The following is a 24,090-nucleotide window of genomic DNA, read 5'->3' as shown; positions in this document are numbered from 1 at the left end:
CCGTGACCTCCGTAATAAAGGTAGGTTTCTGTATCCCGCACTGCAGTCACTTAACCAATAAAATGTCAAAGGAAAAGAAGGCAGTTGCATGTACAGGAATTATTGTCATCCATGGGCTCTTCAGCGTCCGCTCATGTTTGTTTACGTTCGTTCGGCGTGTAACTCCACCCAAAGACCAATACCTCATTTATGGCAGTCATTCACTGAAACATCACAGCTAAATCACCCCTTGCTATGTGCGTTAGTGAGTGCAGGTTGAATCTTTTCGGCCTGCTTTCAAGTGAAAAATTCGTCACATAACATTGTCATTCTTCCCTGCACATGTGAAAAATTCGTCACATAACATTGTCATTCTTCTCTGCACATTTTCTAAGGATATTTTATCCAGTCCATAATATGGACAGCTGCATTGCATAATCAAAGTGTGCACTTACTGATGAACAATAAAGCTCTAGTTTTACTATATCCTGTTAAGCTTTTGCGCTTAAATCCCAAGACGGGCAAGGTTGTGAAACGGAAATGGCGAAGGGTTGTATCCTACCTAGCACATCTTAAATATCACGCTAATATTCTGTTATGTACTATAAATGGTATAAAATATCATTCTCAGGTAATATCCAAAATAAAATTTTCAGAAAATTAACCCCCAACCATTGCAGACGGCACGTCGGCACGATAACCCGATACATAACAAAGGCCGGGATATCATCTAAAAAATTTTATTTAGCGTTTATGGGAAAACTAGGTAAGAATATGCGATTCATTATGCCTAGCATGTATTTGGTGATATATTTTATGGGCGGAATACCAAAAGTTGAATATTAAACTCCACTAACCTTGAACACAGTGAGAACAGTGACCAGTGTTTTCATTTCGGTATTCTATCGGAAAGGTAGTAATATAGGCTGTGGAGTATCTGACAGGTATATGGTTGTGTGTGTCAACGGTTATTCCTTAAATGTATATGTCTTCTGTGCTATCCTTGCCATACTCTAATTTTTTGTTAATATGAATGGGCTTGGTTAGATCCACATTTGACAAAATTAGGTTTGGTTATTTTGGTTTGATTTGGCTTTATGAATTTATCATTGTGAATAAATCATCTGGGCAGTGTGCATTTTGACTTCTGTTGTATTTCTATCAGTTTTCACTTTCATTTCAACTGTAAACACAGCATTTTCTTCCCCACTTCAAAACTATGAATTCCCACATCTCACTCATTATAGCTAAGTGGGATGGGGTGAGGATTTCACTACAGTAAAATGCCAATGATTTATGTGGCTAGAGTGAATAGCATTGCATTAGAAAAACACTGCACCACAAATTACCTTGATGAATGAAAATAGAAAATTGCCAACAATACAGAAATCAGCTATAAAGATTGACACAAACCCCCCCTCCCCCCTGAAAATTACAACTTATTCTCCATATAGCCTGTGTAATACCCCATTATTTCTCTGCCTCAAATCCTCATCTAAATTTGTCTAGGGTGAGTAGAGATGGGTCAGGGAAGGGTTATAAGTTGAAAAATTATGCAGCTGCATAAGAATAATCTTAAGGGCAAGAAGCAAGAAAAACTGAAGAAAGCAAGTACAGTGTTTAGCAGGTTTTCTGCAGAGCCGATATCCTAAACCAAACGCTATTTCGGTAACTTCGGATCTACTCTACCACTACAGGTATTTTCAAAGTTTCTCTCTCTCTCTCTCACTGTTTTTGGCCTTAATTTGAGTGATTAATTTTTGGAGTTTTTCTAGAGGAAATGCCCTAGAACTGGGTTTTCAGAACAATTTCCCTCAAAACAAAAGCTACCCAAAGTACTGTTAAAAAACAACAGAACTGAACTTCACTTAAATACAGTAAATATTAAAAGTATAAATTGTACAACAAAATTATATTATTTTCTTGATCACTGGACCAATATAACTTCAGGAGAAATACATTGAAATTGGCAGATCGAAGTACAGGACATCCGAATATTACAGTAACTGTTTAGTCACTTGTAGGAACTACCTAGCCTGAGCCAACTGGCCTACTGCAGTTATCCTCTCCTTAAGTTCATATATTCTTAGAAAGATAGATAGATATAGATAGATAACTGGATATGTCAAGTAAATCAAGACATTGTATTTTCAGATATTTGTACTTCAGTATGGTATTACCAGGAAGTTTATTGGGTAGTGGAAGCCTTCGTGAGTGTATTCGAGGCTTGAGGTTATTGTTTCCTGGCACCATCAGTACCATAGTTGCTCACCAGTCCCACCAAACCAGACTTCTATTCACTTCTCTCACTGCCACTGCTGCCAGGTTTGTACATAAAGTGTCTCTTAAAAGTTGGAATGTGCAGCTAATAATGAGCTTTGTGAAGTCTGATATATGTATTTATTAGGTTTGTAATGGACAATGTAGGGGTGCTGTAGAGAGATGCCTTCTTGTGATGACACCAGCATGACTGGGTGGAAGTTGCCCAGTTACTGAAATGTCCCTCAGGTCCCTCCCTATCTCTCTGAAAGGTGGATGATGGGCTGAAGGAGAAAGGCAGTTTTTTGGCATGCTGTTCACTGGGTTCACATTCAGATTAGCTTTGGTTGCAATAAGTACTACCATTACAGCTAGCATGATTCAGAGATTTTGTTGTCACTGACATGAATGGTAGTATGGTACCTTATAGTTGAGAAAGGTACCGGGTATTCACTTGTAAAAGTCTTACTGTATTAGGTTTTATTGAATGTGTAAAGTTATTCCTCAGTCATGTGGAAGTTGTCCTCCACCCTCTTGTCTTCCTCTTCCTTTTTTTCTTCCTCCTCCTCCTACTTGTACTCCTTGTCTTCCTGGATCTCTTGTGTTTGGTGCATGTTCTCCCGTTATTGTGTAAATTTCATTATTAATGCAGTTTTTTAATCTGATTCCAAATTTTAACTTATTTTTTTGGGAGAAATTATTTTTACAAGTTAGGTTAGGTTAGTTTAGTTACTGCCATAATAATAATTAGGTTAGTTAATAAGTCATCTATCCATCATCCAATCCTATGTCGATAGCCCACGAGGAGCATTGGAACCCGGGGCTAGGCAAGTTGATCCTGACATTTAAGATAAGAGTGACCAGTCTCACTCATCCCTGAGTGACATTTATGTGAGCAGTAAGCCCCAACCATCCCTTGGATATAAACCTACACAGGCTGAATCCAGTTGGAGTGCCTTAATTACTCACTAAACCACCAGGCACCATAATTCGGTTATATGGTTACCACCCAGCATAGTAAATGGTGTCCTGGTGTACAGGAAACCATTTGGCTTGTCACTCAGTGTAGAGTCACCCACAGGCAGAAGGAAGAGGAAAGAATCAAGGAAAGAAGGACAGAAGAGGGAGGGTAAATTATAATATATAAGTATACACACAAAATATCCAGTATCTAAGTTATGCTGCTGTAAGCATTCAATGAACATAAGCATTTGTAGTGGATCTGCTCTAAACGCTGCTGTAACAAGTGGATTTCTGTCAGGAAAGGAACTTGGTTTGAGGATGGCACACTTCTGTTATCTACCATAGCTGTATTTATCTGTGCATGGAGCAAGGAGATGAATGTTATACTTAAATATTACAGTGTTATTATTATTAACTATTTCTAATTATTATTATTAACTAACCTAATCTAACCTAACTTTTTAAATAATAATTTCTCCCAGCAAATAAGTTCAAATTTGGAATCAGCTTAAAAAATTGTATTAGTGACGAAATTTACCTAAAAATGGGAGAACATGCACCGAACACAAACGTTCTGTCCACCACCACCACCACCACCACCACCACCACCACCAACAACAACAACTTATTCAGGAATCGAGGGAGTGATGATGCCAAAACCTCAGTAACCATCCAAGGTTACTTCAGTGGGAAGGAGCGCAACAAAGACGCATTTATGGTGGCCTGTGATGTGTTTCGGGACAAAGGACCTCACCTGCGTGGCCATGTCGAGTTTATTTATGCCGCACTGAAGAACATGGAGGAGTTTGGGGTGCATAAGGATCTGGAGGTGAGGCATTATGTGGTGGTGTCATTGTTAGTATGTTTGTGATGATTTTTGTTTTTATTATTGGTATTATTATTATTATTATTGTTATTATTATTATTATTCTCCCTACGTCGAGTGGGGTTGGTGGATGATTAGTGTCCCTCCCTGTAAAACAATTACCTCTGAGCCCTTGGCCACCCCGTTTGGGATACATGGCGTCTGGCAATGAATGAATGATGAATTATTATTATTATTATAATTATCATTCATCATTATCATCCAGACCTCCTTTCCCACCCTAGGGCAGGGTGAGGAGTAGCAACTTCCAGACTGCCCAGATTTGCCCAGTTGAATGGGCCACACTTCCATTCACTCATTCAAGCCCCCAGAATCCTGGCTCTATCTGATACACCAAAATCATTCACCGCGTTCTGTAGCTTCATGTAAACATATCCGATAGAGTCAATCCAGACGCTGGCTTATTAACCCCTTAACTGCGGTGCGTCACTTTTGTGACGCTCAGGTGCAATGGATTGTACCGCGGGGGGTCACTTTTGCGATTCTGTGTTATTTTGAATTCTCCCGGGCTTTCAAGTGGTGGCTTGTATCATCTATCAGTACTGCCGGTGTCCAAGAATAGTCAGCACTGCTAATGTCACCTTTCAAATGCAGTGTGTCCAGGCATCTTGAAATGAATGGATCTTGAATTTGGCACTCTTTTTTATTGTTTTTGTTTTTGCTTGGAAGGAACAGTTTGTGGGCTCTTGGCCTTTGATTCCTTCTATTAAAAAAAGAAAAAAAAAAAAAAAAAAAAAAAAAAGGGGCTTTAAAAAGAACATCTCCCTCCCTGATGCTCAGGTGCTGTTTAATGTTTCAGGTATACAAAAAGTTGCTGGAACTGATGCCAAAAGGAAAGATGATCCCAACAAATATCTTCCAAGTTGAGTTCATGCACTACCCCAAACAGCAGCAGTGTGCCATAGACTGTCTGGAGCAGATGGAGATGAATGGTAGGTCAGGCACATTCTGTTCATGTGGGGATGTTTATGCCTGTCGGATGGAGTCAGGATTTTGAAAGATTGAATGATGAGTGAATGGGACTGCGGCTCATTCATTTGGGCAGACTTTGGCTTGTTTCTCCATGTCTATCTATTGCCAGACACCTTAATCCCAGTAGGGGTGGCCATAAAGAAATCACCTCCATGTCGCCCAGTCCCTTGCCATTTTGCTGCCCTCCCCCCAACTTACACCCCCCCCTCTTCATTCCATCCCTCCACCTTATCTTTGTTCTCCTTCAGCCAGCCTTTTTTCTTGCTTTCTTGACCCTACCTCACCCAGCTCTGTGGTAGGAATGGAGGTCTGAATGATGATGATGATGATAAACAGGGCACTATAGAACCTATTTGTGGCCACCTTTTAGGGGATTAAAGTGTCTGGCTATAGATAGACATTGTGCTTAGATTTATTATTATTATTATTATTATTTATTATTTATTATATGATGATGATGATGATTATTTCTTAGTTATTATTGTTAATTAATTATTATTATAATTATTATTTTTATTATTATTTTATTATTATTATTATTATTACCCCTGTACTATTATTATTATTATTATAATTATTATTATTAACCCTTTGAGGTCTCCTGGCCACTATAGTGGCTTTCTCGGTAGGGGTCTCCTAACCACTCCCCTGGCAGCATATTTAGGCATGAATGAAAACTGTTGCATGAGACTGGTGAATGAAATAAGGATATGAGCTGCTCCCCAGACCCCTCTGCTTCTACCAGGCATGCGCAGATCACAATATTTTAGTTTAAACCATCTGGGAAGAGATAATCATGGTGGGGGGTTGAGTTGCACATATTGGTTTTATTATACTGTTGATCTGGCAATATTTTTTTACTATTTTGTTATCAGACAGTTCATTTAGCAAAAGAATTTTGTTTGCAATATATTTTTACTGCTCTGGAGGATACATAGCTCTCACCTCCCTCCTCCCTTTCATATCCCCATTACTCCACCCCCCTACCTCCCACCGATTCCCCACCTCTCTACCTCCCACCCTCCAATCCCCCACCCCCTACTTTCTCCACCCTCCTACCTCCCACCAATCCCCCACCCCTCTACCTCCCACCCTCCACCCTCCACCCTCCCTCCAATCCTCCACCCCCTGCCTCCAGCCTACGCACATAGCTGGCGCATCACAGGCAAGCAAGAGATTTCCGCGTTGTATGTCTCAATATTTATTCATTTCCTGGGTGTTAGAGTGTCTGATTGAGGGAAAATAATTACAGACTTATGATTTTAGGTTTCTAAGGTTGTTTCTGTAGCCATTTATACACGCGCCATGCATTTATTTGTTACCAGGCGGACACACGTGCAGCGAGTGTTGCCTTTTTCATTGACAAATGATTGTTAGTGTTTCTATACTTTTTTCTGATTTATATTTCATGAGATTCTCACATTTCCTGGTTATACTTATAACACTGTCAAGTTTGAGAAATAATCAATATTTTTTCACTGTCTCTACTGCTGCCTGTAAGTACACAGGATGATAGAGTTAGCAACAATAAAATAAACATATATACAAATGTGGGCGATTGTGTGTGTGTATGCGCCAACGCAAGATCGTGCTAGAAGAGTGAGAGAAGAGTTCTGGACAAATGTGGAAGTGTGCATGGAAAAGTTTGGAAGGAATGAGAGAGTGTTTTTGATTGGTGATATGAATGGTAAAGTTGGTAATATGAAGGTGGATGGAATAGTTGGTGAGTGGGGTGTGCCTGCCGAGATAGATGAGAATGGGAGTGCGTTAGTGGACATTTGTGCTGGGAGGGGGTTGGTGATAGCCAATACCCTCTTCAGGCATAAAATGATACACAGGTATACATGGCGAGTGATGAGAAGGGTGGGTGGTGAACTGAATGAAAGGAAGGCAATGATTGATTATGTGTGTGTGGATGAAAGGATGCGAAGATGTGTAAAGGATGCAAGAGTGTATAGAGGTTGGGGGAGTGGACTTTCTGACCACTACTTGGTGGTGGCCAGAATTAGGATGCAAGTGAGATGGAGGAATAGAAGAAGGGAAAGACGAGAGGAAGGAGTAGTTGCAAGGAGAGTGGAAAGGTTACAAGAGGATGAGATAAAGGCAGAGTATAAAAGAGAAGTGGAGGAACGATTGGGCAAATATGTATTGGAGCAGATGGGAGACGTGGAAGGTGTGTGTAAGATATTTACAGAAGAAATATGTGCAGCATGTGATGTGGTGTGTGGAAGGAAGAGAAGGCGGAGGGGGGTGCAAGGAACAGCGTGGTGGACTGAAGAGGTGAATTTTAGGCTGTGGCACAAAAGAAGAAAGCATACAATGAATGGGTGAGAAATAGGGGCGTGGAAGAAGTTGAGAGGCGGAAGAGAGAGTTATATGTGGAAAGGAAGAGAGAGGTGAAAAGATTAGTAAGAGAGAGTAAGAAGAGAGTGGATGAGGAATTTGGAAGGAATTTGAGTGTAAAGTGGAGGGACTGTAAGAAAATGTTCTGGAGAGAAGTGAAAAGAGTAAGACAGGGTGGAAGTGAAGTTAGCAGGGGAGTGAAAGATAAAAATGGTAGATTACTAGTGGAGAAGGGAGAAAAAGTGAGCAGATGGAGAGAACACTTTAAGGAATTGTTGAACGTAGAGGATGGAAGTAATGTGAGTATAAGTGGCTGGGGAATGGCTGGGAGAAGGAGGGAGGTGAGAAGACAGGAAGAAATCAGTAGGATAGAAGTTGTGGAAGCAATGAAGAAAGTTAAATCAGGGAAAGCCCCAGGAATTGATGGAGTGTGTGGTGAAATGCTGAAGCATGGGGGAGAGATAGTAGTAGAATGGATGTGGAAGATGTGCAGATTGGCCTGGGAGGAAGGTAGAGTCCCGGAGGATTGGAAGTCAGGTATAATTATTCCCTTGTACAAAGGAAAAGGGGAAAAAGAAGTGTGTGGTAATCATAGGGGCATTTGTCTTCTTAGTATAATAGGAAAAGTGTATGGTAGGATACTTATAGACAGAGTTAGAGAAAGAACAGAGAAATTAGTTGGAGAAGAACAGGGAGGCTTTAGGAAGGGAAGAGGTTGTGTAGATCAGATATTCATTCTTAGATCTTTAGTGGAAAAGTTTCTAGAGAAGGGAAAGAAGTTGTATGCGGCTTTCATGGATTTGGAGAAAGCATATGACAGGGTGGATAGACAAGGATTGTGGAAAGTGTTAAGAATATATGGAGTAGATGGGAAGTTGTTGAATGCTGTGAAGAGTATGTACGATGGTGCGAAGGCTGCAGTGCGTGTGGATGGTGAACTAAGTGAATTTTTCTCTTTGAAAGTTGGTTTGAAACAGGGATGTGTCATGTCTCCATGGTTGTTCAATCTGTACATGGATGGGGTAATAAAAGAGGTACAAGGTAGGGTAGTGGATGTTGGAGTGGCCCTGGTGAGAGAGGATAGTGTTTGGAAACTACCTGTACTGTTGTTTGCAGATGATACTGTGTTGTTGAGTGAAGACGAAGGGGAGCTGCAAGGCTTGGTGGATGAGTTTGAGAGAGTGTGTAAGAAACGGAACCTAAAGGTGAATGTAGGGAAGAGTAAAGTGATGGTCTTTGAGAGAGGTGAAGTTAGTGAATGTACAGCGAGGTTAGATGGTGAGGAATTGGAAAATGTGAGTACGTTTAAGTATTTGGGTAGTGTGATGAGTAAGGATGGAGGTTTGAGGGTGAAGTGCTTGAAAGGGTACAGCAGGGAAGAAAGGTTGCTGGTTCCTTGAAAGCAGTGATAAGAAACAGGGAAGTGAGCATGGAAGTGAAAAAGTTACTACATGACAGTATTGTGATACCAACTCTAACGTACGGAAGTGAAGCTTGGACATTGTTGGAAGGACACAAGTCAAGAGTGAGAGCAGTGGAAATGAGTTATTTAAGAGGAGCCTGTGGAGTCACGTGGAGAGACAGGCTGACGAATGAGGATATAAAGGAGCGTTGTGGTGTGGATGTGGATGTGATAGGAAGCGTTATGAGGAACACACTGAGGTGGTTTGGCCATGTGGAGAGGATGGAGGGTGAGAGACTGACGAAGAGAGTGTATGTGAGTGAGGTGGAGGGGGGAAGAGGGAGGGGGAGGCCGAGGATGAGATGGAGGGATGGGGTGGAGAGGTATATGAGAGAGGGGGGGTGTGAGTTGGGAGCAGGGCAGTGAAATGGCGGGGGACAGGGCGACTTGGAGGCGATTTGTTTGTGGCCACCCCAAACGGGATTGAGGCGTCTGGCAATAGATAGATAGATAGACATACAAAAGGCAAGCTCGTAGGCTTACCCCCATGTCTTCACCCCCACAGCCTTTGATAGTACTAAGCAAAATAAGAGCAAAGTAAAATAATCAGCAGTAACTAGTAAATGATAGTTTTATATGGATCTTGTAACTGTTTAGTTTGTTTTTTGTAAAGAAAACATCTCAAGAATCATTCACAAATCATGTGAGATATAATGTACATATATTAGTACACGGTTTTTTTATGGAAAAACATGGAAACAAACAATGCAATCAAGTTGCCTTCGCGCCAAGATATCACCTACCCACCGAGACGGCAGTACTCATACGCTACCACACACCACTTGCTCCGCAACTTCCCATAATTTTTGCAGCACTTGTATAGTGGGTAGAGCTCTAATGTTTTATAGGCAGATGTGTATTACTTTCTTGTGCATGAATATGATATTTTTCTTAATTTGCAAACCTTGACTTTTTTCAAAAAAATGCGTCTCTCAAACGTGACCTTGGGACCTATTTGAGATTTGAAAGGGTTAATGCCACCTGTATCATCATCATTATGACCATGCCTCATCACACTGCAGGAGTGATACCGGATACAGAGATGGAGCAGATACTGGTGAATGCATTTGGCAAGCAGGGTCATCCTGTACGCAAGTTTGGCCGCATGATGTACTGGATGCCGAAGTTTAAGGTACCGGTAGGAGGATGCCTTACACCTGATTTTAACACTAGTCATGTGGAGAGAATGGAGAAAGATAGACTGACTAGATGAATGTATGTGGGTGGTGGGAGGATGAGATGGAGGGATGGGATGGAGAGGTGTATAAGAAACACTGCCCATATGGAGGGAATGGAAGATAAGACACTGACAGGAAGAGTGCATGTCAGTGAGGTGGGGAGGGAGAATGGTAGAGGGAGACCAAGATTGTGATGGAGGGATGTGGTAGAGAGATATATGAGAGAATATGGCGATGTGGAGAGGAGTGATGACTAGAAGAGTGAGAGTGAAGTGGGGAGGGCATGTGGGAGGGGAAGACAGAGGATAAGGTGGAGGGATGGGATAGAGAGGTGTATGAGAAACACTGGGCATGTGAAGAGAATGGAGAGAGACTGACTAGAAGAGTGTATGAGTCATGTGGAGGGGGAAGAGGGAGTGAGGTAACTGAGGATGTGATGGAAGCATGGGAGTGAAGAGGTGCATGAGAATGCTGGCCTTGTGAAGAGAATGAAGAATAAGAGACTGACTAGAAGTATGTGAGTGAGGGAGAAGGATAGGGGGAGACCAGAGTTGAGATGGAGAGATGGGGTAGAGGGGCATATGAGAGATGGGTATAAGTTGGAGGGAGGACAGCCAGATAACAAAGGATGGTGACGTGAATGCAATTTGTGGTCATCTCTTATGGGATTAAATTGTCAGATTCTACAAAAATAGAGTAAGATTGTCTGGTAGCAGTAAAAGTAAACTAGAAAGGACGTCAGCTGGTTTGAAAAGGTGTTCATTGTAGGGTTTAATTGCTGGCATTACTGCAGATCATCATTGTATTTGTATAGAGTAGGGTCACAGTTTTTTAAAGAGTAAAAGTGAAAGTGTGTTTTGAAGACTATTGAATTTCTTTGAAAGAACTGGAGCATTTGAAAAACAAAAGATCAGATTTATTATTACTGGTAATTGTTATTATTAACTATTATGATTAAACTACAGTTTAAACTGACAAAACTTTGAACCTGTGTGTGGATTGTAGAATGCATCACCGTGGCCACTTCCCAATGTAATTCCAAGTGATGCCTTCAAGTTGGCCCAGTTGGCAGTGGCTCGTATGTGTTCTGTAGACCCTGCATCCACCATTACTGTCTTCCAGGTATCTACCTATCTCTCCCTGTTTGTTCTATCTATGTACTATATGTTTTAAATATTGTATCTGTCTGCTAAGTGATCCCTTTGAGTCGTCCCAGGTCACTTTGGCTCACGAATGTACTGTTGACCCAGCATCCACCATCACAAGCTTTGGGGTCCACATACTTTTATTTCAGGTTCATAAAGCTCCCTGTGTTAACTGTTCATCTATCAAGCATTCTTCCTGCCAAAAAATATTCCATATTGTTGTAACATGATTTACTTGCCACGTTAAGTACTGGTCAACTCAGCAGTGTTGATATTATTATTATTTACTTATTTATTTCTAAATGGTAGATTGTAGGTTGATGGTAGGTCGATGAGGTGATTTATAGAGATGATTAAGTGTAGTGAAGAGAGTGGAATGAACTGCTTGTTGGAGTGGAAAAAGGCTGTGATTGTACCCCTGTGCAAAAATAAAGGTGAGTGAAGTGAGTGCAAGAATTATTATGGCATAAGTTTATTGAGTGTGGTAGGGAAGGTATATAGAAGAATAATTATAGAGAAAGTTAGCAAGATATCAGAAGTCCTAGTGAGTGAAGAACAGGGTGGCTTTAGGAGTGGCAAAGGATGTGTCGATCAAGTGTTTGCAGTGAGACAGACAGTGGAAAAGGCTGGTGAAAAAGACTATAAGGTGTTTATGGCATTCATGGACCTGGAAAAAGCGGATGGCAAAGTGGACAGAGAAGAATTGTGGAAGGTTTTACGCATGTACGGTGTGGATGGTATGCTGCAGGGTGCTGTCAGGAGTTTTTACGATGGTAATGAAGCATGTGTCAGGGTAAATGAGCATCTAAGTGAGTGGTTCATGATTGGTGTGGGCATGTGACAAGATTGTGTTCTGTCCCCATAGTTGTTCAATATGTATATGGATGGGGTGATGAGAGAGGTAAAACCACGAGTAATGGAGAGAGGGATGGCATTGGTAATGAATGGTGATGGATGGAATATCTCAAATTTGTTGTATGCTGATGATGCAGCATTACTTGCAAATACTGAACAAGAACTTGGTAGACTAGTGCTGAGTTTTGCTGATGTCTGTGAATGTCGTGCCTTGAGAGTAAATGTAGGAAAGAGTAAAGTGATGGTTATTGAGAGAGAGGTGACTCCCAGTGTGATGCTACAGTGAATGGAGAGAGACTGGAATTGGTGAGAGAGTTCAAATGCCTGGGTACAGTGATAGAAAAGAGAGGAAAATGTGCAAAAGAAGTGGAAAGTAGAGTGACACAAGGAAGAAAAGTAGCTGGTGCTATGAAGGCTTTGATAAGAAATAGTGTTTGAGTGTTGCAGCTGCACAAGGCTTACATGAAGGAGTTTTAGTGCCAGCTTTAATTTACTGGTGTGAGACTGTGGTGTGGCATGAAATGAAGTCAAGAGTGAGAGCAGTGGTGATGGGACTGCTGAGGAATGTATGTGGAGTACAGAGAATGGATAGGATATGAAATAATGTGATTCATGAAAGATGTGGAGCGAAGAAGTCTGTGGACACCAGAATCGAAAAGAGTGTACTGAGATGGTATGGTCATGTGGAGAGAATGGATAACAATAGAGTGGTGAAGAAGGTATATTTGAGTGAATTTAAAGGAGGGATGAGGTGAGTTAGGCCAAGGAGAAGGTGGAGAGATATAGTGGATGACAGTGTGAGGAAGAGGGGTATGGAAGTCGGTGAGGCCTGGGGATGGACAAAAGATCGAGCTGGCTGAATGAATGTTGTGAGAAGAAGTGCTTGATTAGGGATTTGGCACCCATTTTTAGTGTGACAGTGTCCAGATTGACTTTATTGGATAAGTTTATGTGAAGCTACAAAATGTGGTGAATGTTTTTGGCGTATCAGAGCCAGGATTCCAAGAACATGAATGATGAGTGAATGAAAACGTGGCCCATTGAATTGAGCAAACTTGGGCTGTCTGGACGTTGCTTCTCATCACCTTGCCTTAGGGTAGAAAAGGAGGTCTGGATGATGATGATGATGGTGGTAGGTTTTGAACACTTGCCAGAAAGTAGAGTAACATTCCAATATGAATCATTCACATTTAGATTCCTTTCTTCCCCACAACTTTTGGCAGGGTTTAGGTAGTAATCAACTGGTGTTGATGCTTTGTTTAATTCCCAGTCCATAGAAAAACAGCTGCACCATGGTCAAACCTGTGCAGGGATTTGTTTTTATACCATATATGTTTGTATACATGTAAATTTTTGTGTGGTTCTTAATGTATGAATTTTCTGTATATTGTGACAGACCAGTGATGTAGAAGATGCCATCGATGACACATGGGTAGTGAGTGGTCAGAGTCCCACCCAGCAGAGACTGATTAAGGAGCACCCCACAGACCAGCCTTTTAAGGTAAGATGGATTCATTAGCAGAAGTTGCTTGAGATGGTTTGGCCAAGTGAAGAGGATAATAAGGCAAAAAGAAACTGATAGTTGATCAGTTTGGTTGAAAGCATTATGTATAGAGGAGTGTATGACAAGGATTTGGCTACTCTGTTCTTTCCCAGTGAAGTGATAGTTGTTGGACTGACCCTAGCTTATAGGTGGTACAGGCATCTCACAGCCCAACTGGGCCACAAAGCATTTGTCCAAAAGAGAGCAGGTTCTGAACTACACTTTGCTTTGGAGCGGGTGCTTTGTGGCACATGCTCAAATAGAGCCATTTCTGAACAGCTGCCAGCACCATCATCATCACCATAAAGAGCTTGAATATTTTTTTTTATTCTGAAGGTGGGAATTAGGTAAAAATATGGCTTGAGCTTTACATCACAGTGCACCTTGGAACAGCAGTGGCTGCATGTCACAGTTAATGGGTTAAGTTGGAAAAGAGGTCTGGATGTTGATGATTATGATGATGATGATCTATAGCTGCACTTCGTATAACTTCTGATTGGCATAGCTTTAAAATTTGTAAATTGTTTTCAGGTGGAAGGTCCATTCAGAATCTTCCTGCGAGACAGATGCGTTGGGTACTTCATCCTGCGTGCTGAGGCCACCCCACAGCCCCAGCCAGTTAAGAGGGAACAAGTGGATGGTGAGTACAGTAGTAGCAGTGTACTCTTTGTAATATACACTGACTCCACTGAGATTTTTGCCGTTTAGTGGTTTATTTCATATGGTTTGATATCGGACCAAGACAACACTCTATCACTGAGCTGCCATGCCTTACTTTTTAGTGCTTAGTTTCGAAGGCACATCAGTAATGTTACCCCTCCACATGCAAAGCCCCAAGTCCAGGTAGGGGACTAGGGACCCATAGCCCACTAGCCTTGGCCAGTGGCTGAGGCAGTGGCCTGAGGGCACCCTGCCAGGACAGCTACATGAACACCCTCTGAGGATGCTTTGGCACTGTACTGTGCCACCATTATGCATTCATAGATAGGGCAGCTTCATGCAGTGCTACTCCCAGGTTCAGGACCTCTCAGTTAAATGAAAACAACAGCCTGGGAACCACAGTGCCCTGTATCCTTTGGCATAGATATGGGTCCCATCCCATTCCGGCCCAAAAACCATGCCCATGGAGCCCATGTCATGCCTCCCCTCAAGGTCTTATTTATTTATTTATACTTCAGATGTTGGTTCCCTGAAGTTTTGGTTCACTGGTGAGGTTGAGCCAGACGAGGAAACCAGGGTGGGACAGCCATTGAGTGTTCATGAACAGGATGATGGCACCATTATGGCCATATGTGCTACAGGTGAGTGAATTGAAAGTGTGATGAATGAATGAATGAATGAGTGTGTTTGGTGAGGGAATGAGAGTGTGGTGAATGAATGAGAGTCTTGAGTGAATGAATGTTGTGAGTGGATGATTGTGGGGTGAGTGGATGAGTGTGGGACTAATAGATGAGTGTGGGGTTAATGAATAACTTTTAAAGATATTATTATTCAAGACCTCTATTAACGAAGGTGTAGATGAAGGCTACATCTTCCAGTTTAGAAAATCTCTCATGTGTTGGACAGAACTGTCTGTAGACACCTAGAATTAAATGGAGGGCTGTGTTGTTGGACTTACAGGTCAAAGAAATTCTCGTATGAGGTTGGCAAATGACTCCACTGCTGGAACTGTTGAAAAAGAAAAAAATTCATTGGATTGTAATATAGTGTGGAGATGATGGAGAGTGAAAGACTAATGTGAAGAGTGTGAGTGAGGTGGAGGGGGGGAGAGGGAGGGGGAGACCAAGGATGAGATGAAGGGACGGAGTGCAGAGGTATATGAGAGAGGGGGTATGTGATCAGGGGGGAGGGCAGTGAAATGGTGGGAGACATGGTGACATGGAGGCGATTTGTTTGTGGCCACCCCGAATGGGATTAAGGTGTCTGGTGATAGATAGTTATATAGAGGATTTGAACTTGGCCGTTGAGTCTTATTGCAAACTTTGAATGTTATTTATTGCTCAATTTCCTGCAAAAGTGACGATTTTTGTGGCTGTTATTCTATTTACTTTAACTTGGCCCAGATGTTGGCTTCTTTGCCACCTATTTTACATATCTTAGCAACAGAAAAAAAGTCTCCTGTGGTTCAGCATTCTTCCCATAGCTTTCCTTTATGACAAGTGTAATAAGTGAAAAAAGTTACTACATGGCAGTATTGTGATACCAACTCTGACGTATGGAAGTGAGGTTTGGACGTTGTTGGAAGGACACAAGTCAAGAGTGAGAGCAGTGGAAATGAGTTATTTAAGAGGAGCCTGTGGAGTCACATGGAGAGACAGGCTGACGAATGAGGATATAAAGGAGCGTTGTGGTGTGGATGTGGATGTGATAGGAAGCGTTATGAGGAACACACTGAGGTGGTTTGGCCATGTGGAGAGGATGGAGGGTGAAAGACTGACGAAGAGAGTGTATGTGAGTGAGGTGGAGGGGGGAAGAGGGAGGGGGAGGCCGAGGATGAGATGGAGGGATGGGGTGGAGAGGTATATGAGAGAGGGGGGTGTGAGTTGGGAGCAGGGCAGTGAAATGGCGGGGGACAGGGCGACTTGGAGGTGATTTGTTTGTGGCCACCCCAAACGGGATGGAGGCGTCTGGCAATAGATAGATATAGATAGATAATTTTCTAGTGTTTGACTGTTCTTGGAGTTTAGTTTTTAAGAAAGAGAGATGATAATTTTAAGGGCAAGTTAATAGGGGAAAGAGAATAGGCCTGGTTACTAAACGTTTAACTACAGTACATTGAACTGTTATTTTAATGTCATCCTTGGTTGATCGTAGCCAGCTGTCTGCAAACAGTACAATAATCTAGGCATCAGGAAAGTGAGTTAGATTTATAAGAGTGTAAGTACAGTGTTCTGGGTGATGGTGGTGGTGACAATGACGACATTGACGATGATGATGATGTTCTTCCCTAGGGACATCCAGCCGAGACTCACTGTTATCGTGGATCCGTTTGCTGCAGAACACCAACCCGAACTTAGAGAACATTCCAGTGCTCTTTACTCAAGCTAGTCCAATTGGGGAGGTGATGACTACTGAATATCAGCCTACAGACTCATCATTGCAAGTGGCACCATCGTGAACACAGGTACAGTACCATAGTAGAACTGTAGTAGTAGTAGTAGTAGTAATGGTAGTGGTAGTGATGGTGGTAGTAGTAGTGGTAGTGGTAGTAGTAATAGTAGTAGTAGTAGTAGTCGTTGCACTTAATTGCAACTCTAGTCTCTTGTGTATGTGAACCCAGTGGATTACAGGCTGAAGTTACCTTCATTCTGCAGTTCATCATCCTTTTTTCAGGGGTTAGAGAGGGATTTGAAGGATGTTTATGTAAGCAGAGAGCAGAGCAGCCTGGTCATATTTATACCACTGTATGAATCCCTCTCAGGCACTGTAGATATAGTAAACCTTTGTTATACCTAACCCTGAAAACCTGAACTTTGGATAGAATGACCTCCTAGACTATGCCAAACAAGCATTTCATACAAATCTAACAAGGGTCATTTAATGAGGAAAAGGAAAGGATATGATATCATCATCATCATCCGGACCTCCTTTCCCACCGTGGGGCAGGGTGGGGAGTAGCAACGTTCAGACAGCCTAAGTTTGCCCACTTCATTGGGCCACGCGTCCATTCACTCATCATTCAAGCCCACAGAATGCTGGCTTCATCAGATAGGCCAAAAAACATTCACCACATTCTGTAGCATCACATTTACCTATCTGATTGGTTTATATTTATTTATTTATTTTTCTTTTTTACCTCCAGCCAAAATATCGAGATGTTTTTAAATATAGCTTTAAGACACCTTATCAGCAGAGGTTCATATAATGCTGAAGTAAATAATCTTGCAGCAGTGAGCGTATATTTAAAGAAACTACTAAAGTTTAACCTTTAGTGCTTTGGACCCATTAAACCTTCCAGTATGATGATTTATATTTTTAAAATTCACTCTTCTAACAATTTTATCAAATTTTGACAAACCACCTACAGCCAAGATGCTAGTACTGTACTCTTAAAAATACAGTGAATTTAAATTGTCAGTGGATAATGTTTTGTGTTTTGGACCTAAACCTTTGAGTATGTTGATAATGGTGTATTTTTGAATTTATTTGTTACATTTCTTCTGACAATTTCATCAAACTAAGACAAACTTCTTATAGCCAAGATGCTGTTAATACTCTTGTCAAAGTAAAATATGGTAAATGTAAATTGTGTGAATAATTAAAATAAATATTTTAAAGACATCATATTGAACTGGTCATGTATAATATTTAATGGTAGGCTACCCACATAATGAAGCAGTCAGGTATAATATTTTATTGGTAGAAAACCCACATAATGAAATATTTTTGCCAGTCAATCTTAGGATTGAAACTTCATTGCTGGTAACTTTCCAGGAAACACAGTTTTCATTACTCATCCTCTCTCAGTGCCAGCCTCTTCATCCTCCTCCTTTCTCGCTTCCTGCAATGTTAGTATTATCCATCTCCTCCCCATTTCTCTCAGTACCAGGTTGCCAGCCCCTTTCTCCCCACCACCACCACCCTCTCTTTATCACAGAACCTTCTCCCCCCCCCCCCACACACACTCTCTCTCATTTGCAGCCTTCTCCTCCTCCTTTCCCAGTGCCCTTCTCTTACTCCTTCCTCCCCCACTTTCTCATTTGTAGCCTACTACTCCTCCTTCCTCTCGTTTCTCAGTGCTTACCCTTCTCTCTCTCTCCCTTTGTGCCAGCTCCGTATTCATTCTCCTTTCCATCTCAGTGTCAGCCTCTTTCTCTTTCTCCTCCTCTGCATCTCAGTTGTTCCAGCTTCTTTCTCCTCCATTCTGTGTGTGTGGCAGCTTTGTACTGCTCCTCATTTCCTTCTGTCACATTACAATTCCCTTCCTCCTCCATTCTCCTCTCTCAATTACACTTCCCATCCAACCCCCCTTTCTCATAGTGCCAACATCTTCCTCCATCTCCTCTTTGTTCTCGTCATCTCTCTCAGTTCCGGCCTCTTCCTTCTCCCTTCATCCCCTCACTGCCAACATTTTCCTTACTGAAGAAGGAGCAACTGGTCACTTGCCTCATAATCCAGCCTGGACTAAGTAGTGTAGACCCAGGCACCTATGCCCCTTCATGGGGCTCTGAAGGTTTGTATAATGAATGGAAGAGCAATTTTTAACAATTTTATTATCCTTTTTTAACCAGTTTTGTTCCAAAAGTTATCTTACCAGTCAAGAGTTATTGATCCCATTCACAACATAGGTGCGAGGGCAAGTGATCAGCTACCTTAAGGGTGAGACGGACAGCCAGATGACACCTACGTGTGCCTTCATAGTCCCCCTTCTTGATCTTCCTACACCCATTAATACCCAAGGTAATTTATGTATTAAAGTTTACAGTTGTTTTTATTTTAAGTAAACTACATTTAATGTCCACTTGATTAAAAACTATCTTATTCCTTCTTTATCATTTGTCTTGTTTGTGAAAGTTGCAAAATTCGTAGTAATGGTGGTTGTTTTTATAATAATAAAAATAATACTTATAATTGTAATATAATAGTGGAAGGTAGGGGAGCAATCACCCTCTCTCCCTTTTGCCGATCTCTTCCCCCACTCAGTGTTGTCCCCCCCACCCCCGCCCATCCCTACTCAAGGTAATAATAATTATGTCGTAGGTGGGGGTGCTCACCATCCACTCACTTGCTGTAGTGCTGCTCTCGGATGTCTGCCCTTTCCTCTCATCCCTCCTTTCCTTCCTTCCTCTCCTGTCTTTCTTTACTTCAATCTTTCCTTGTCCATCTGTCTACCGGTGACTTTACACTTCCTGTTTTGTCTTTTTTTCCTTCATTCTTTCCTGTTCCTTCTGCCTATGGGTGACTACACTGAGTGACAAGCCGAATGGTTTCCTGTACACCAGGAAACCATTTACTATGTTGGGTGTTAACCATATAACCAAATTATGGTGCCTGGTGGTTTAGTGGATAATTGTGGTGCTCCAATCGGATTGAGCCGATGAAGTTTATATCCAAGGGGTGGTCAGGGTTATTGCTCACATAATGCCACTCGGAGATGAATGAGGCTGGTCACTCTCATCTTAAATGTCAGGACCTACTTGCCTAGCCCCAGGCTCCAACGCTCCTCATGGGGCAACATAGGATTGGATGATGGATGGATGGATTATTATTATAATAATGGTGGAAGGAGGAGGAGCAGTCATTCTCTCTCCCTTTTGTCTCTTCCCTCACTCAGCATAGTCCCTTCCACCCACCCCCACTCATAATAATAATTATAATAATAGTGAAAGGTGGGGGTGCAGTCATCCTCTCCCTTCCCCCTTTTTCTCTGTCCACTCCCTTCCCCCCCCCCTCTCCCACTTGATAGTGACCCCCTCTTTTCTCTAACTCAGTGTCTCATCTCTGCTCTGCTTGATGTAGTTCCCCCTCCCCCTTTTGATGTAGTCCCCATTCTTCCTCTCCCCTCTCTCTGCCTGATGTAATCCCCATCCTTCCCCCCACTTCTCTGCTTGATGTAGTCCCCCATCCCCCCCCTCTTTATTTTATGTAGTCCCCATCCCCCCTCTCTCTGCTTGTTGTTGTCCCCATCCCCTCCTGACTCCTTGATGTAGTCTCTCTCTCTGTCTCTCATGTAGTGACCCTGAGTGACAAGTGAAATAGTTTGCAATATGCCATGTCTTTTGCTATGCTGGGTGGTGGTTTAGTGGATTTAAGGTGCTCCAGCTGGATGGAGACTGTAATGGTTCATCTGAGGGGTGGGGAAGTGAGGCTGGTAACCGTTGCCTCGTTGACACTGAGTAGCTCCAGCTGCCTGTGTAATAGGACACAAAATAGCATTTGATGCTGTATTATCATAACTCTTGGGTCCATATTCTCAAAAGTTAAGGAAGCTGCCTAGCATCTTTTCCTTACGTAATTATTTTTGGATAGGGCCGGTTACTATCAGTATGAATTATCACTTAGGAAAGACACTAAGGAATTTCTTTAACTGATGAGAACGTGGTCCTTAGTCACCCCCCTCCCCACCAATCCTACCGTTTATCCAAAGTCTTTCTTTCCTTCATGCTTTCCACTTCTTTCTGCCTATGGGTGACTCTACACTGAGTAGCAAGCCAGATGGTTTCCAGTACACCAGGAAACCATTTACTATGCTGGGTGGTAACCATATAGCCAAATAATGGTGCCTGGTGGTTTAGTGAGTAATTAAGGCACTCCAATTGGATTGAGCCTGTGCAGGTTTATATCCAAGGAGTGGTTGGGGTTTATTGTTCTTGTAATGCTACTCAGAGATGAGCGAGACTGGTCACTCTCATCTTAAATGTCAGGACCAACTTGTCAAGCCCTGGGCTCCTATGTTCCTCACAGGGCAACATAGGATTGGATGATGGATGGAGGATTGTTTTTTTAAATAATCATCCTTACTACCCTAACTCCACTAAAAGATTGGGTTAGGTAGGATCCAGAAACAGAAAGAGAAAGCATATAAGTAGGATTTTGTTGTATCAAGATGCTATGGAGGGATGCCTTCATGCAGTGGCACTGATATAACCATGTACCCAGTCTTGTTATCCCCTGAAAGGAGGAGGATTGACAGCAGGATAACAGCTTATAGTTCACAGGTTCACTTTCAGAGGACCCTGGGACTCCGACAGGAGGAAAAACAAATAAGTAAAGATGATGAATATCGTGGTCATCATCATCTAACCCAGTGTTGCCCCATGAGGAGCATAGGAGCCCAGGGCTAGGCAAGTCGGTCCTGATATTTAAGATGCGAGTGACCAGCCTCACTCATCCCCGAGTGGCATTACATGGGCAATAAGCCCCAACCATCTCTTGGATATAAACCTGCACAGGCTCAAATCCAGCTGGAGCACCTTAATTACCCATTAAACCACCAGGTGCCATAATCTGGTTATATGGTTACCACCCACCATAGTACATGGTTTCCTGGCGTACAGGAAACTATGTGACTTGTCACTCAGTGCAGAGTCACCCATAAACAGAAGGAAAAGGAAAGAAAGACAGACAAGGAAGGAAGGAAAAGACAAATGGGCAGGCACCCTAGAGCAGCACTGCATCGAGTGAGTGGATGGTGAGCACTCCCACCTACTGTGATATTTCTTATTGTGCTGATATCTATCTGTATCTATGTCTACCTATATCTTATTATATATACCTATATATCTATCTATCTATCTGTATATAGTTGGGTGTGATGTAGGATTGGATTGGGGCAAAAAACTACAGCCCACATTGTCATCAGTTGTGGAAACTTCCTAGTACCGTATATCTTCCTAAGCAGTTATTCTGCTTAATACTCAGTAACAGTTTCTCTCCCCCTACCAGGCTGCAGCAATCCACTATCCCAAGTAACATAGCTTTTCTCTCTCTACCAGGATGCAACAATCTACTCTCCCTAGTAACAGTTTTTCTCTCCCTACCAGGATGCAGCAATCCAGTCTCCCAAGTGAGTTTCTCTCTCCCTACCAGGATGCAGCAATCCACTCTCCCTAGTGACAGTTTCTCTCTCCCTACCAGGATACAGCAATCCACTATCACTAGTCTCTCCCTACCAGGCTGCAGCAATCCACTCTTCCTGTTGTCCAAGCCCTGCAACTCACAGCTTCCATCATCCGTCATATCACTTGCCGAAGTTTTATTTACTGACCATAGGTAGAAGATGTTCATGCATCTACTGTACTGTAGGTGTGTTCTGTACATATAAATGGTTGTATATAAATTGAACTGGACAATAATAATTATGTACAGGACATTTTTACATTGAAGGTTTTGTGTGTGGGGAGACTATCAATGTTGCATTTTTTTTGTTTTGTTTTTTATATAAATCCTAGGTTAGAGCTGTAATACATAAATAAAGAACAAATGTACTTAATGCTCAGCATGTTTCTTAGACAGATGTGAGTATAGCTGTGGATCTTTTTCTAAATGGTCCATTATGTCAATTTCTATTAACTTTTGCATCAGGAAGACAGTTTTCTAAAGCTATTACTAGTGGTTAATTCATACTAAGACATTGGTATGTGCAGGCAAAAAATTAAAGTAGCTTTTAAGCACCTCACATTGAATTTTTACCGAAGCCATTCAGTGTGGGACGTAAAATATTTGCATTCAGAGACAGCACTGCAAAAGCCAGCCAGTTTCCCATTAGTTTCTTGTGATGGCCTGAATAAGTTAGTGTAAAACAGATTCATAAAGGCTTCAAAGAATGTCAGAATAATAGTTTGTCTCAATGCACAACTAATATTACTAAACTATTTTTACTTTAACTTGGCCAAAAAGTAGCAACGCATCCATTTTCACTGTACAGTTGTTGTAACGAGATTACCTAGAATATTGTGCTAATCATGAGGAGGTGCTATGAAAATAATGTGTTTCTGGCATTGAACTTCGAGAAATAAAGCTACAAAATTATGATAATTGGGGCAAGTTAAGGTGACGAGAGTATAGCCATGTACCATATATGTATAGTAAATGAATGGTACTTTGTAAAAATAAACTATATGTACTTTTAAAAAATCTTGTTTCAGTTGCCTGTCTATACCTCTTTTACCTTAACTTGGTCCAAATTTCTTTCGGTCTTCTGTTCTTGTGCTAAGTACTGTTTGGAGTACAGCCATTTGTGATGCTGGTATTGTCAATCAGTTATACCATTCTTCTGTATCACTGTATAATGCACGTATTAGTTTATAATGTAACACTGAAGTTGCCACTACTCAAGCTGGTGGCAAAATAATAGTAACGACAGCATATTGAAAGACGTCAAAACTTATCGATTTTATACTTAAGAATGTATATATATTTTGAGTCCAAATAATTACCAGTATATTGTAGTGGGAGCTTTAGTATTACAAACTGTAGATACTGTACAGTATATAGCTACCCCACACTGTTGGACCTTTACCCTGTGTTAAAAGTTTACCTCTTATGTCTTATGCAGAAGAGAGAGGCAGGGTAAATTGGATGGGATTGTGTGTGTGTGTGTGTGTGTGTGTGAGAGAGAGAGAGAGGAGACAGATGGGTACAAATAACAAGGGGAAATGGTATGTGTGTGTGTGAGAGAGAGAGAGAAGGGTACAAATAACAAGGGGAAATGGTATGTGTGTGTGTTTGTGTGAAGGGGGAGGTGTATGATAAAGGAATATGAGAGAGAGAGGGGGGGGGTACATATAAGGGGAGATGGGATGTGAAAAAGAGAGAGAGGGGAGGGTACTTATAAGGGGAGATGAGGTGAGAGAGAGAGGGTACATAAATGTGAGGGGGGGGTAGAGAAAGAGAGAGGAGGGGGGTTCATATTAGGGGGGGGAGAGAGAGAGAGAGTATTAAGGGGGAGACAGGTGTGATAAGGGAAGATGGGATGTCAGAGAGAGAGAGAGGGAGTGTGTTACAGGTGAGGGGGGAGGAGTCTTTCCTCAATTTATGGCCCAGAAAAAATACAAAATGCTTTC

At 41.9% G+C, this 24,090-nt stretch overlaps 1 protein-coding gene across 1 annotated transcript; it reads left to right on the top strand.

Annotated features, from left to right (window-relative positions):
• Positions 1-720: 720 nt before the first annotated feature.
• On the top strand, positions 721-23,521 carry ECSIT (evolutionarily conserved signaling intermediate in Toll pathway, mitochondrial). The gene is made up of 12 exons (XM_080279654.1): positions 721-745; positions 2,134-2,304; positions 3,835-4,030; positions 4,887-5,019; positions 9,887-9,996; positions 11,048-11,164; positions 13,439-13,543; positions 14,117-14,225; positions 14,764-14,886; positions 16,537-16,709; positions 18,874-18,985; positions 22,069-23,521. Exons 2-10 carry the CDS (start codon positions 2,150-2,152, stop codon positions 16,701-16,703), a joined length of 1,215 nt encoding a protein of 404 aa, XP_080135780.1. The 5' UTR covers positions 721-745; positions 2,134-2,149; the 3' UTR covers positions 16,704-16,709; positions 18,874-18,985; positions 22,069-23,521.
• Positions 23,522-24,090: the final 569 nt, after the last annotated feature.

This window comes from Coenobita brevimanus, chromosome 79, assembly GCF_032717465.1.
Source record: "Coenobita brevimanus isolate Jiangsu-jjx chromosome 79, ASM3271746v2, whole genome shotgun sequence".
Taxonomy (NCBI): domain Eukaryota; kingdom Metazoa; phylum Arthropoda; class Malacostraca; order Decapoda; family Coenobitidae; genus Coenobita; species Coenobita brevimanus.
This window is presented reverse-complemented; position numbering and strand designations above follow the sequence as displayed.

Bases quoted from the DNA above. Each gene is read 5' to 3' on its own strand.
- ECSIT (XM_080279654.1), top strand. From the start codon at position 2,150: ATGGTATTACCAGGAAGTTTATTGGGTAGTGGAAGCCTTCGTGAGTGT. The intron at 9,997-11,047 runs GTACCGGTAGGA...TGTGGATTGTAG, and splicing joins ACTGGATGCCGAAGTTTAAG to AATGCATCACCGTGGCCACT. The intron at 14,887-16,536 runs GTGAGTGAATTG...GTTCTTCCCTAG, and splicing joins TATGGCCATATGTGCTACAG to GGACATCCAGCCGAGACTCA.